Source organism: Culex quinquefasciatus, chromosome 1 (assembly GCF_015732765.1).
Source record: "Culex quinquefasciatus strain JHB chromosome 1, VPISU_Cqui_1.0_pri_paternal, whole genome shotgun sequence".
Lineage (NCBI taxonomy): Eukaryota > Metazoa > Arthropoda > Insecta > Diptera > Culicidae > Culex > Culex quinquefasciatus.
In genome coordinates, this window is record NC_051861.1 from 90,031,231 (window position 1) to 90,045,417 (window position 14,187).

At 38.0% G+C, this 14,187-nt stretch overlaps 1 protein-coding gene across 4 annotated transcripts; it reads left to right on the top strand.

The window, feature by feature from the left end:
- Positions 1–304: 304 nt before the first annotated feature.
- LOC119765414 lies at positions 305–10,912 on the top strand. Of its 4 annotated transcripts, none has more exons than XM_038249217.1 (2): positions 305–810; positions 10,699–10,912. In XM_038249217.1, the coding sequence occupies exon 1, from the start codon at positions 527–529 to the stop codon at positions 761–763; it is 237 nt and encodes a 78-aa protein (XP_038105145.1). In that variant the 5' UTR covers positions 305–526; the 3' UTR covers positions 764–810; positions 10,699–10,912. The 4 variants fall into 4 exon arrangements, 3 of the variants coding, with proteins under 3 accessions (XP_038105145.1, XP_038105146.1, XP_038105144.1); XM_038249218.1 differs by having other exon boundaries at positions 305–759; XR_005276705.1 differs by lacking the exon at positions 305–810 and adding an exon at positions 817–1,396.
- The last annotated feature ends 3,275 nt before the right edge of the window (positions 10,913–14,187 follow it).

Consider the following 14,187-nt stretch of genomic DNA (forward strand, 5'->3'; position numbering starts at 1 on the left):
TCCTCGGACAATTTTTCATAAGATCCATTGAATACCTCAAATTTAACCATGCTTTGGTGAGAAATTTCAGTCCTGAAATCTTTATGACTAACAAAGGGCTTTAGAACCATATTCCGTAAAATTACACAAGGGACATTTATGCGATTTTGAGAAGTTTATTTATTTAAAGTGGTTAATGCACAGTGTATGCTTGTACGTATGCTTGACAAATTCCTCGCACTTCACACCATTCCACCAGTCGGCGCTCTTATCTTATCGCAACAAAAATGTGCACCCCCAGAAGTGTACGAGAGTGTCACACCGATCGCGGCTGTGTTTATTTTTTTTGCGCGTGTGATTCACAGCCTAAAGTCTGTTTACACTGCCCCTTCGTCACAACCAGCGCTTGACTATACCAACACGGCCTGTGCGCCGTTAACTGTGACTAAAGTCAGTCTAACGTGCCACTTGCGGCTTGATTGATCGATTCTCATTAGCGCGTTCCGCCGACAAGTTTATAACCTCAAAAAATTAAAATAAAAAAAAGATGCGTCTATCGCTGGGAATCCGAACCGTGCTGATGCTAGTGGCCGTCGCGCTGGCAACACTGCTCCTCGTAGAGCTGCCCGTGGTCACCGAGGGACGCACCATCTACTACAACCCGGCGAACCGGTCCAAGCACAACGAAACCAACACGAGCACGATCTTCGTCGCACCGCTGCACTGTCCGGCCGGGTACGGGCTGGACCGGTTCAAGCGCTGCCGGAAGCTGATCTACTGGTAAATCACTCGTTCAACTACGTACTACTTCTTCTTTTGGGAGCTTTGGAGGTAATTTGGAGGCAGTTTGGAGGTTTTGGTGAAGGAACCTGTATGAAGGAGACGAAGTTTCACTTGTTTGAGTACGATTAACTTCTCTGTTTATAATACTAACTACTCATTCGTAAGCAAGATTTTCCGTTCTTTTTTACCTGATACTTAGTTCTGGTGGAAGCTTATCAGTATTGTTTTCAGTTTGATTGAGACTATAAATTTAAGGTTTTTTTTTATTTTGGAAATTGATAAGACAATACTCGAGGCCTATAAAGTCAACAAATGACACCAAATCAGTGTAATTCAAACATTCAACGTTGAAATACCCCCGTGGATAATCACAATGAAGTTCCCCTCCAAATCCTTCCTCGTGGCACTTGTGATTTTGATTGTTGCGAGTGTCCCAAGTTTGAGCGCTGTTCGTGTAATATTCAAGGGGACGCCACCTCCAGAAGCGGATCACCAGTCGAATTCTCAGCAGAGTACGGCCCACATCTTTCGATCGCCGAGTGGAGTCCGCAGTGGGGCGTCTTGTGGCGCTGGCCAGATGTACGACAGCTCGGGAATGTGCCGGAATGCGGTGTACTTTTGAGACACGGTGAAAGTGAGTGTTGCTGAAGGGAAATTATGTTTATGCTTAACAAATGCCAAGAATATCTGCGGACAACTAGTACTAAATATGGATTGATTTAACCCTCAACATGACCAAGATTCATAATGCAATCTAATCGATGGAGATATGTTTGAAAATGAAATGAAACATTTGTAAATGCATTTGGGTTATTGTCCGCCAACTCACACAGCAGTTCGACGCCGTCGTGCTAACTTGTCGTACGTCGCCGAGAAAACGCGTTTTAATGTTTAACCTTGAATAAACAAAAACTAGAGTACGCAATGTAAACAATAACAAACTTGTTTTGTTTGGCTGACCATTCTGTGCATTTTCCTGAAGTTTGGTTGAATTTGGCTGTCGATGTCCCGAGTTTTAATTACAAATGTTCACGGTAGTCGAGCTCGTACCTGTGTCAAACGCGTTCTGACCTGAAATCCTGTTGGCCAATTGTCGCAACTACATCAATTTTCAGGCTGTGTCAAGATAGCACGACAAGATTGAAAAGTGACAAAAATGTACGTAGTTTTTTGGTTTTTTATTGAATATCTCAGGATTGAAATCGATTTTTAAGGATTCGTGAAGATTAAAAGATGAGGCATTGTGAGTTGCACAAAATGGCGTTCTTAACTCAATTGGGCCCAAAATCGACGAGTTGTTCTGACCCCTCTTCGTTTTCCATAAAATTCTGCTTTAAGGGGTAATTTTGGTCCCTGATCACGAATCCGTTTTTCAATATCTCGTGACGGTGGGGTGGTATGACCCCTTTATTTTTTTGGATATCTACCAAGACTCATTTTTCAGTGAAACCGTGAAGAGATATAATTTTCAAAAAAAAAATGTTTATTCAATGATGGGAAAATAATTCTTTTGACCATACGAAAATTATAGGCTGGTTTTAGAAATATTCATATTTGGGTCATATCCCAAGTAACATTTTTTTCCAGGAGTTCTACAAGAGCTTTTCAAGATAGCTACAGCATAGCAGTTTGGACCGCGGTACACACAAAAAATATTTCCGAATGTTACATCAATGTTACATCCCAAGTAACAAATGATATGCTTAGTATTCTTATAGGTTTTTATTAAAGTTTTAAAAAGTGCAATAAAGTACACCATATTCTTGATTTACACAACGAAATGGGGGTGTTTAAATCGAGAATCGTTTAAAAAAAGAATGTCCATGACTTAAATTGAGAATATGACTTAAATTAAGAATATTTGGGATTTCGTAACTTTTCGGAAAATTTTCAAAATGTATCAATTGTATTTTGTTAAGAAATGTTATTAAAACATTTTATCATGGTTTTGGAACACCTGGGATGTTCTAGTCCATCCGAAACTTCCGCAAATGTTGTGCAACAGGCTTACCAAAGAAACAAGTAGAAACTTCAAGATTTTGACAACGGATCCTATCCAGACTGCTTCAGTGAGTATGGTAGGCTACAGATCATTATTGTAACAACGTATTGGGATGATCTGGGTCATCCAAGAACTCCCTGGAGTTAAGATCTGTGGGTCTACCGTCGTAACAAGCCAGAGGTCGACGGTTTTTGACCCCGAAACATATCCGCACAGCTCAAGTGAGTATGGTAGACTACTTTGCTGATGTGTTGAGATGTTCTTAGACATCCAAGGACTCCCTGGAGTTAAGATCTGTGGGTCTACCGTCGTAACAAGCTAGAGGTCGACGGTTTTTGACCCCGGAACATATCCGCACAGCTTCACTGAGTATGGTAGACTACTTTGATGATGTGTTGGGATGTTATGGGACATCCAAGGACTACCTGGAGTTAAGATCTGTTGGTCTACCACCGTAACAAGTCAGAGGTCGACGGTTTTTGACCCCGGAACATATCCGCATAGCTTCAGTGAGTATGGTAGACTAGTTTGCTGATGTGTTGGGATGTTCTGGAACATCCAAGGACTTCCTGGAGTTAAGATCTGTGGGTCAACTGACGTAAAACGCAAGAGGTCGACGTTTTTGACCTTGGGAAATATCCGCAGAGCTTCAGTGAGTTTGATAGACTTCTTTGCTGTTATGTGAACATCTTTCCAGAAAGTTCTTGTTACAGCCATAGACCCTCGTGTTATAACTCAATGGAGTTCTTGGAAGATCCAAGACAGTCCAATACATTAGCAAAGTAGTCAACCATACTCACTAAAGTTATGCGGGTTTGTCCCAAGGTCAAAAACCATTGACCTCTAGCTTGTTACGGCGGTAGACCCACAGATCATAATTCCAGGGAGTCCTTGGATGTCCCAGAACATCCCAACACATCATCAAAATAGTCTACCATACTCACTGAAGCTATGCGGATATGTTCTGGGGTCAAAAATCGTCGACCTCTTGCTTGTTACGGTGGTAGACCCAGAGATCTTAACTCCAGGGAGTTCTTGGATGTCCCAAAACATCCCAACATATCAGCAAAGTAGACTACCATACTCACTGAAGCTATGCGGATATATTCCGGGGTCAAAAACCGTCGACTTCTTGCTTGTTACGGCGGTAGATTCTCAGATCTTAGCTCTAGGAAGTCTTTGGATGACCCAGGACATCCAAACACATCCCAACACATCATCAAAGTAGTCTACCATACTCAGTGAAGCTGTGCGGATATGTTCCGGGGTCAAAAACCGTCGACCTCTAGCTTGTTACGACGGTAGACCCACAGATCTTAACTCCAGGGAGTCCTTGGATGTCTAAGAACATCCCAACACATCAGCAAAGTAGTCTACCATACTCACTTGAGCTGTGCGGATATGTTTCGGGGTCAAAAACCGTCGACCTCTGGCTTTTTACGACGGTAGACCCACAGATCTTAACTCCAGGGAGTTCTTGGATGACCCAGATCATCCCAATACGTTGTTACAATAATGATCTGTAGCCTACCACACTCACTGAAGCAGTCTGGGTAGGATCAGTTGTTAAAATCTTGAAGTTTCTACTTGTTTCTTTGGTAAGCCTGTTGCACAACATTTGCGGAAGTTTCGGATGGACTAGAACATCCCAGGTGTTCCAAAACCATGATAAAATGTTTTAATAACATTTCTTAACAAAATACAATTGATACATTTTGAAAATTTTCCGAAAAGTTAAGAATTCCCAAATATTCTTAATTTAAGTCATATTCTCAATTTAAGTCATGGACATTCTATTTTTAAGTCATGACTTAAAAAAAGTTGCGTAAATCGAGAATCGTTTAAAAAAAGGTGACTTAAAAAAAGAATATGGTGTATTACTAAGGCTTTGATTAAAACCTACTTGTTTTATGGTCACAAAACTTAATAATAGTTTCAAGAATTCTTCAAGATTATGTTAAGAATTATATATTAGATTTTAATTTGGTTTTATTCCTTATACTTTAAACTATCTTGAAGAGGTTGTTTTGTTGCCAAATAACTTTAACGAAGTCTGCCTTAAATCAGTCCCGTCTTCAAAGAGCATTTTTACAATCCTGTAAGACTTAAACTGTCAGTGTCTCTGCAACTTCGTTCGGTGCAGAACGTGAAGCTGTTCCCTAAACAATTATTCATGAATATTCAGTTAGATTATTCATTGCTACGTTCAAGGTGTAATAAAAATGGCTTTTTGTTGTTTCTTATTGTGTTATAATTTTGATGAAAAGAATAATATATAATATTTTCCTGAAATAGTTATTACTGTTGTGTGCCTTGAAATTGGCTCCAAAAAAGTGCTTTTAAAGATTTAGTGAATTTGTTTTCACCTGTCTACACACATCCGACTCCGCCTGCGGTTCTTACATTGTGGGAAATAATTCTATATTAAAAGATAATAATTTGAATTTATTTCCGATAAAGTGTGTTTGGTTGATAGTTTTTGGAAACACGTCTGGAGCATCATTTGGAAAGGTCGCAAAAGCATTTTGATAGCTGGAACTGTTTTGCAAATTCTGAAACAACAGGTAACTATTTAAGAGCGAGTTTTTCACCGATGTGAAACAGGTCGTATCGACGTGCTCCGATTTGGATGAAACTTTCAGCGTTTGTTTGTCTATGCATGAGATGAACTCATGCCAAATATGAGCCCTCTACGACAAAGGGAAGTGGGGTAAAACGGGCATTGACGTTTGAGGTCCAAAACACATGAAAAATCTTAAAATTTCTCGCATTTCCGTAAAACTTCATCAATTCCAACTCTCTTAGATGCATTCGAAAGGTCTTTTGAAGCCCTTCAAAATGTGCTATAGACATCCAGGATTGGTTTGACTTTTCTCATAGCTTTTGCAAATTACTGTCAAAAATTGATTTTTAAACCTTAATAACTTTTGGCAACAGCCTCCAACACCCATACTCCCATAGGTCAAAAGTTAGGAATTTCATGGACTATAAGCCTACGGTATTAACTTTTGGCCAATCGCAGTTTTTCTCATAGTTTTTCGATTTTTCTAGAACAAACATTTTACAACGTTAGTTTTGCCCTGTAGGCCAAGAAGACGGCACTTTTGGTCTCAATTTATCATATTCGGAATCCTCGGTCAATTTCACGTAAGTTAGAAGTATTGAGTTGTAATTTTGATTTAAAAATAATTAAATTAAACATTTTGAAAAAGAAATAGATCTTATTTACCCTATGATCAATACGTCAAATGCTGTATCAAGTAGGCGAAAACTTGTTTACCCCTAATCCGACAAAATTCTAAATAATATTTTAATTAATTCTAAATGGCATTTTTTCCAATCAAATTCAAAATTCCAACACCTCAATCTAATGTAAAATATTCTGAGGATTCCGAATATGTCAAAATTGAGACCAAAAAGTGCCGCTACGGAGGCCTACAGAGCAAAAACTAACGTTGTAAAATGTTTGTTCTAGAAAATCGAAAAACTATGAGAAAACTGCGATTGGCCAAAAAGTTAATACTGTAGGCTTATAGTCCATGAAATTCCCTAACTTTTGACCTATGGAGTATGGGTGTTGGAGGCTGTTGCCAAAAGTTATTAAGGTTTTAAAAAAATCAATTTTTAACAGTAATTTGCAAAAGCTATGAGAAAAAGCCAAACCAATCTTGGATGTCTATAGCAAATTTTGAAGGGCTTCAAAAGATCTTTCGAATGCATCTAAGAGAGTTGGAATTGATGAAGTTTTACGGAAATGCGAGAAATTTTAATATTTTTCATGTGTTTTGGACCTCAAACTTCAATGCCCGTTTTACCCCACTTCCCTTTGTCGTAGAGGGCTCATATTTGGCATGAGTTCATCTCATGCATAGACAAACAAACGCTGAAAGTTTCATCCAAATCGGAGCAACTCGATACGACCTCTAGAACAAACCGAGCAGAATCTACAAATACTGCCTCTTAACAAAACCCGTAGTGTTAAAAGATAACCGGGAAGCCAGCTTTTGTTTTGTGAAAATGTTACCTTTTGTATCGAAACTTGTAAAATAGTTCCAGCAGTCAAAAAGCTTATCCACCATTTTCCCGTGTTGTTAAAGACTATTGAGATTTAACAAGGACTGGCATAAATACTTAAGGTATACAAAAGGCTATCCATAAAACTTTATATTCCTAAATTAGTCTTCAATAAAACCCATCAGATCTAGTTTTCTGTATTGTTACGCTCAATAATTGACAGTTGCGCTCCAGGTGTCATTTGTGCTATTGTTGCATTTTTCTGTATTTTTTTGTGAATAACTATTTCAATCAATAATATGGTCTTTTTGTGCTGTCTACTTGTGTAAGTGAAGTGAAAAGTACAAAAACTGCGGTGAATGTTGCGACGATCACTTAACAATAGTGATAATAAGGACAGTGTTTATAAAACTACACGAATAAAGTTGCGTCAGTTGGTTCTTCATTAAGTGATGTGTGTTCATGCTGTGTGTTTTAAGAATGAATAAATATCGTTAAAAGGCAAAAAACCTTTCTGTTTTTTTATTCAGTTATTTTGAAATTCAATTTCTCCACCATCGAAGGCGATCTACTTGCAGCTGAAAAAGTTGCATGTGCTACGGTCCTGCCATGTGCGATATAATCTTGTAGAAAACCATGATAAAACATTTTGGTTCTGATTAAAGCCCTTATAAGTATTTTATAAATCTGGTATGTCCTGGCTAGTTTTGAGGCAGAACTGCTCAAGAATGAATAGATTTAAAAAATATTTAATCAAGAGCATTTATACTTATCCAATTTCGCCATATTGCTGAGAGAAGCAAGGGGCAAAAACCGCAGCCATATTGAATTTGGAAGCAACAACAAGCAAAAATTATTAGTTTTTGAAAATCTCAACTTTTTTCAGAGAATTGAAAGTGCTCACACTCAATTTTTCGAGCTATCTTTGAAAAATTGGTCGATGATTTTTTTGCATAACTGTTGTGGCTTATTATAAGTATAAACTTCAACAAATATTTCTTAGTTACAATAAATAATATTGCCAAATTATTATCATCTGCCATCAGTCATTGTATTTGCGTATAAGAATAATTTATTTTAATCAAGTAAATTTGTATGTCATTCCCTCTGATATACAACCTTTGGTTTTACTGCAAACAAATAAATAAATACTTCATGCTCTGATATAGCATTCAAGAATAATTACAGACTTCAACAAAACTTTTTCCAAGCCAAGCAGTTTTAATCTTGTTTTGAAGAGCTCTATAATGTATTTATAAAGCACACATCAAAACTGTAAGTTTTAACATGCTCCTCAAAAATACTCTTGATAACCTCCTAAAATGGTCCATTTTGGCTTTAATGTTGATTTAACTGGTATTTAACTCAGCATGTAGGACCATAAAGCATTTCATTTGAACTTTCTTAAGAATTCTACAGAAACTCTTTGAGACTATTACAAAACTGAAATTGTTACTTGGGATCGTTTATGATGTAACACTTTTGCACGTCATTAAACATTTAAATTTAAATGCAATTTGATGTAAATTTGAAACAAATTATACGTAAAAATATGATTTTACGTATGATTCAACCGTTCACGTCAAATCTTAAGTTTACATCAACTGAGTTTACATATGATTCATTTTTTCCGTGTCGAGTAAATTCACATATATTTTTTCAGTGTAGGATAAAACTCTCTTCAAGTACTCTTCCAAACTCCTGAAGAAGTTTGGAAGAGAATTTTATCCTACCGCGGTCCAAACTGCTATGCTGTAGCTATCTTTAAGAACTCTTGTAGAACTCCTGGAAAAAAATGTTACTTGGGATATGTCCCATCAGGCCTGAAAGGCTTAAATGATACAAACAAATTTTTCATCATGTTTTAATGCGAGCTTCCATTTAGCCTGCCGAAAAATAAGAAAAAAATGCATTTGGATTGGTTTCACATTTATTTTTTTTAAATTCATAATGTGTCATCCTACTTAAAATTTATAATATGAAGTTTAGTTTAAAAACAAAAGTATTATGCTTGATACATTTTTTGCCTTCCTCACCTTACTGAGGAAAGGCTATAAAATTACTCGAAAACTAAACTTCTCAATAAGACCTCCTAGACCCACCTTCATGTATCGAGAAATTAAAAGTGAGAGTGTGTGCGTGCAACATGGAGTTAAACTTTTCAAAGTGTCATGGCAACCTTCACAGCAACTTCATAGAAAGTTTAACTCCATGTTGCACACACACTCACTTTTAATTTCTCGATACCTATCGACTCAGAATCAAATTCTGAGCAAATGTCTGTGTGTGTGGTGGGATGTTGATCAAAAAATTGTCACTCGATTATCTCAACATTGGCTTAACCGATTTTGTCCGTTTTGGCGTCATTCGATCCGGACAAAATAACTGTTACGTTAAAATCCTCTTATGAATCAATCAAAAGTTACAAGGAAGAAGCGTTTCAATTTCTTCTGCATGTTTTTATACAATTTTGGCAGTTGTCTTTACAAAAATGGTACATAAATATTTTAAAATAAGAATATTGATAAGCACTAATCAGCAAACAAATAGAAGCATAGAAAAAAAATGTGCCGTATTCAAATTAACTTTACTTCCTACAAAAAAAATTATTGAAAATCCGTATTTTTAATTTTTCAAATGTTTTGCATAAGCTATAATGATACTATAATAAGTACCTTTGCCAATTTGGAGCGAAATCGGTTGAGAGTTAAGGCTCGCTTTCAATCGAAGTTTGTATGGGAAAATCTTAAAAATAAAATGGATGGGAAAAAGCAAAACTTTCAAATTCCGCCAAAAGGTGGCGTAAATTGTGTCAGATCATTGTCAAGTGAGAGATTCGTATGTAAAATTTTATGACAAACAACTTTGCCCAAGGCAGCAAAGTGATCCAAGTTAACCCAAACGAGTTATTAACGATTTATAGAAGACGATAAAAAGCGTTTTTTTTTAATCCTTATCCGATTTCTCTCAAACTTTACACAGTTACTTATTTTTGCCTAAGTAATCGAATCAGTTGTATTGCTGATGTCGTTTTTTTATTGTCACCCTAGTGGCTAGCTGCCAAGATAGTATTGAACCTTGTATTGGTGAACCAATGGCACAAAATTGCTTTTTAGGCCATAGGGCTTTCATAAAGTTTTTGCCAAGTTAAACAATGCACATAAAATCCATTTCCAGAATTTGAAGAGAATTTCACGTATTTAAATTTGCTTTCTTAAAATTTCTCAATTCGATTACTATTGTTTTTAAATATTTACTTTCAACTATGACGTCTTCTCATGATTCACGGAACACGCAATGTTTTTGGACTATGATTTCAACTTTTGGAGAAACATAATTTCGTCACCGTCCACCACGAGGGAAGCACCACGTTTTACGACTACGCGACGACGCCGTCACACTTGGGTCCCGCACTGTTGATGCCAATGTTTACCTTTGAAGGTGTTAGATAAGATAGCAAAACCCTCCTCAATTGTTGATTATTTAGTTGTGGAGTTTTGTCGCAGCACTTCAATGCAGTCTTAAATCACGTCAGTTACGGTTGAGTTTCTAAATACATCTACTTCGTTTGTTGTGCTTTTTTATCCCGAAAACAAAATCATGAAGATCTGCCACCTTTGGATGCTGGTGCTCATTGCCATCGTGGCCATTTTCCCCCCGTCGACCGAAACGGTTCGAGTGCTGTGCCGGATGAAACCGTCCGGAACGAAGACGGACACGGCCAACGTGCTGACTTCGCCGAACGCCACCACCTGTCCCCAGGGAACGAAGCTGGACCGGAGGGGCCTGCCGGAATGCAATCACTTTTTAATTAGGCCTGTGCTGTACCAGTGTGGGATCGGGGAGTTGTGTGTTTCTTTTTATTTTTCAATAATTGCGACAAGTGTTCTAATCAAGTGTTTTTTCTTCGTTTATTGCAGATATTGGGAGTCGTAATGAATCAGTTCCAGGAATAATATATGACAGAATCGTACTACCTTTAAGCCGGTCGATGTCAAGTGTATTTCTACTTTAAGTATCAACTAGCTTAGTAATGAGAAGGAGCTGCAGTAAGGATTCGACTTTAGACTATATCCATAGAATATAAGTATTCGTCGACTATACAACAATAAAATGTTCAAGCGAATAAACTTTTAATTCAATATACAGTACTTGTTCGGTAACTGGGCTGAGAACGTAGCCCAGTCACCGAATGCGGCTCGCTAACTGGGCTTAACGAAAAAATACGAGGGGACCACCGATGCATAATATTTTCCAGATGAAATAGAAACATAAAAGTTACTCAAACTTATTTACATTGCTTACCTTTCATATTTCTCTAATTGTGACTTGAAATTAAATAAAAGATTGAAAAAAGTTTTTTTAATTTGTTGAACACAATTTTTTTAGTTTTAGTTTTGGTTTTTTGACGTTTGTCTGTTTTTTAACTGGGCTACGGCCCAGTTATCGAGCAGCCCAGTTACTTAACAACTACTGTAGTTTGATTTCTTACTTCCTACAACGTTTTTTTAAAGGGCATTGAAGTTAGATGTAAAAAAATCTGAAAATTTGTCGCGTTTTTGTTAAACATGATCAAGTATAATTCTCATAAATGCATTCGAAAGGTTTTTTGAAGCCCTTCCAAATGTGCCATTAACAGCTTATATTGGTTTGAATTTTTCTCATAGCTTTTGCAAATTACTGTTAAAAATTAATATGTTTAAAACCACTTTTTACAACTTCTATCATCCATACTCCCAGAGGTCAAAAGATTGGAAATTTTATGGACTATAAGCCTACGAAATCAATATTTTGGCAAATCGATTATTGCTCATTTATTCACAATTTTTCTATAACAATCTTCTAACACTGTTAACTTTTGCCTATAGGCCTACATGACGGCATTAGTTTGAAGTACTGCCGCATTTCAATTGAAAGTATGGGCTCACAGATATTGACCCTCTACAGCCCAACCCCGCCTAAAGACGGGCTTTGATTTAGAAAATCGCCAAAAATCCATTTTCAACCAATTTTTGACCTTTAAAAATTACTGAAAAGAAGAACTCTTAAAATTTTAGAAAATAAATGGGTTGGAAGTTTTACTCAACTTTGGCTGTGTTTTTACTATTATTTCCTATATTATCAGTAAAAACCCGATTTAATCCCACCAGGGGTGAGATAGAGCCTTTCTTACTAAATAATATAACATATCTCAATTCACAACATGGACTTAATACAAAAAAGTCAAAGTAGTTATGTCACAGACATAACCGGAATGGCGTAGACTACGTAAAGTTTTGAGATGTGGACATAGAGTTTTCCATATCTTAATTTTGAAGAATTAGCTAGATACTTGAAGTACATTAACGGAATAAGATCGTAAATGGGAGATGGACCCCCCAACAAGACAGAACTTACACACTCCAGTCAACTCAATCGGACCGCAACTGCCATGTAGCCATACTTGGAATGTGTTGGTAAATCTTTGACTAGAAAGCCTTATTTAAACAATGGAAACATCGAATGGAGGAGACGATTTTTTCGCGAACCGAATGAAAGTTTGGTAGCATAATGTGGTAGAGAGAGAGGGGTTCAGAAAGCTGTGCAATCCGTCTCCCCCGAAGAGCAACACTAGTTCCTGAAAGGCATTTCACCGACTCATCACGGGTGGGACGAGAGATGGGGAGTGAGGCAATTCCGAAGAGTTGGGAAGTCTTCACCCCCTTCCTGATTGTTTCATAACCACGGCTTGACCCACGAGAGGCAACTGTTTGGTGAGACGGCAGCAGGCGCGTGCCTCATCTCGTTGATGCCTCGTCCCGGGTGGGACGAGGGACGGGGAGTGAGGCAACTCCGAACCACGGCAACCACGAAAGATTCAAACGGTCCGGCCATCGAGAGGCAACTGGCTGACGGTGACGACGAGAAGGCGATGCGCGCTTCTTTTCTAGTTCTGGTCCCTCTCTCCTGCTGCTGCTGCTCTGGTCTCTCTCTTGCTGCTGCTGCTCTGGGCTGAGCTTTCCTGCTGCTGCTGCTGCTGCCGGTCCGACGTCTGAGACGTGAATGATAGAATGGGCTCTGGCGCGCGTTCTTAAATAGCCTTTCGGCCCGCTACTTCCCCTCCTTTTTCGCGACCGACACTCGGTCGCGTTGCTCGGATGATTTTCCCCTCAAAATAGGTACTTGACATTCCCGTCCGTGAGTGGGAAGCGCTCATTTTGCTTGAAAAATCTGTGCATTTTGAAAACATTTTAAAACATCCAATTGTTTCAATAGTTAAACTATTTTGCCAACAATGAAAGTTTTATAGCAAATTGCTGAATAATTTTCGAATCGAATGGAACATAAATCGTGTCGATTCGATTAGAGGGAAGGAAGATATAAGCGTTTGACGGATGACGCAGTAATCCAGGGCCTTCGGCCCGGGTTTTTTGGAATGACACCCCAGTACCTTCGACAAAGACGTAAGTCTACGTCAAAATCTTATGATGAAAGCAAGGTATTATTAATGATGTGTTTTCTAAAAGAAATTGAAAATGCAATTTTCACCTATCTAATATTTTTAATCGTACAAATTCTTAGCTTCCAATGCGCAAGTGACGACACACACCGCGGTTTTGGTTTTCTAGTTTTGGTACGAGCCCAAAAACCGAACAAAGCAGGCGCAAAGCAAAACCGAGTTAACCGCACAGTGGGAAGCTTGCCATTCAGCGTCTACGAAAGTGAGAGAGTCAGAGATAGATATTTTTACAACCGCACCACTACACACTCAATCGCAATACCTTTGGTAGATAGCCATTGGCGTCGCGAGCATTGAAAACTTTGAAAACGATATAAAGCTTAGAAGCTTCGAAAGCTCCTATTGGAATCCAATGAACTCTGTTAAATAAAACGACACGACAAATGAAGCCTACTTAAAGGCGATTTTAGGAGCACACGGGAAACAAATTGATTGTACCCGGATGAATGTCCTATGTCAAAAAGTTTTTGCATAAACATTGGACAGTTATGCAAAAACGGACAGAGCAAAAGAAACCGAAAAGCTACGATATCTTACATGTTGAAGGAAACATCGGTAGACAAGCTACTACGAACGAGTATAAGTCGAGCCGGAACATATGCGCCAGCATTCTCGCGCCAGTATTCGAAGCTCAACTTGACAACTTTTAGCGATTTTTTAGCGATTTTTCCGATTTAAACTCCTGCTGTATCGTCTTATTTACGAAGATGGAAATGACGTCCTGGCTTAAAGTAAAACCTATACCTTCCTTTAGTAAGAAAGGCAAAAAGTAAATCGATCTAAAAATTGATCGGGATTGCCGATCGATGTCGAATTTGTTTCAGATGCTTACTCATGGTCTGTACTATGAATGTAGCAAGAAATTTCGAATAAAATCAGAAATGAAAAATGTTGGCAAAGGTCACCAGGT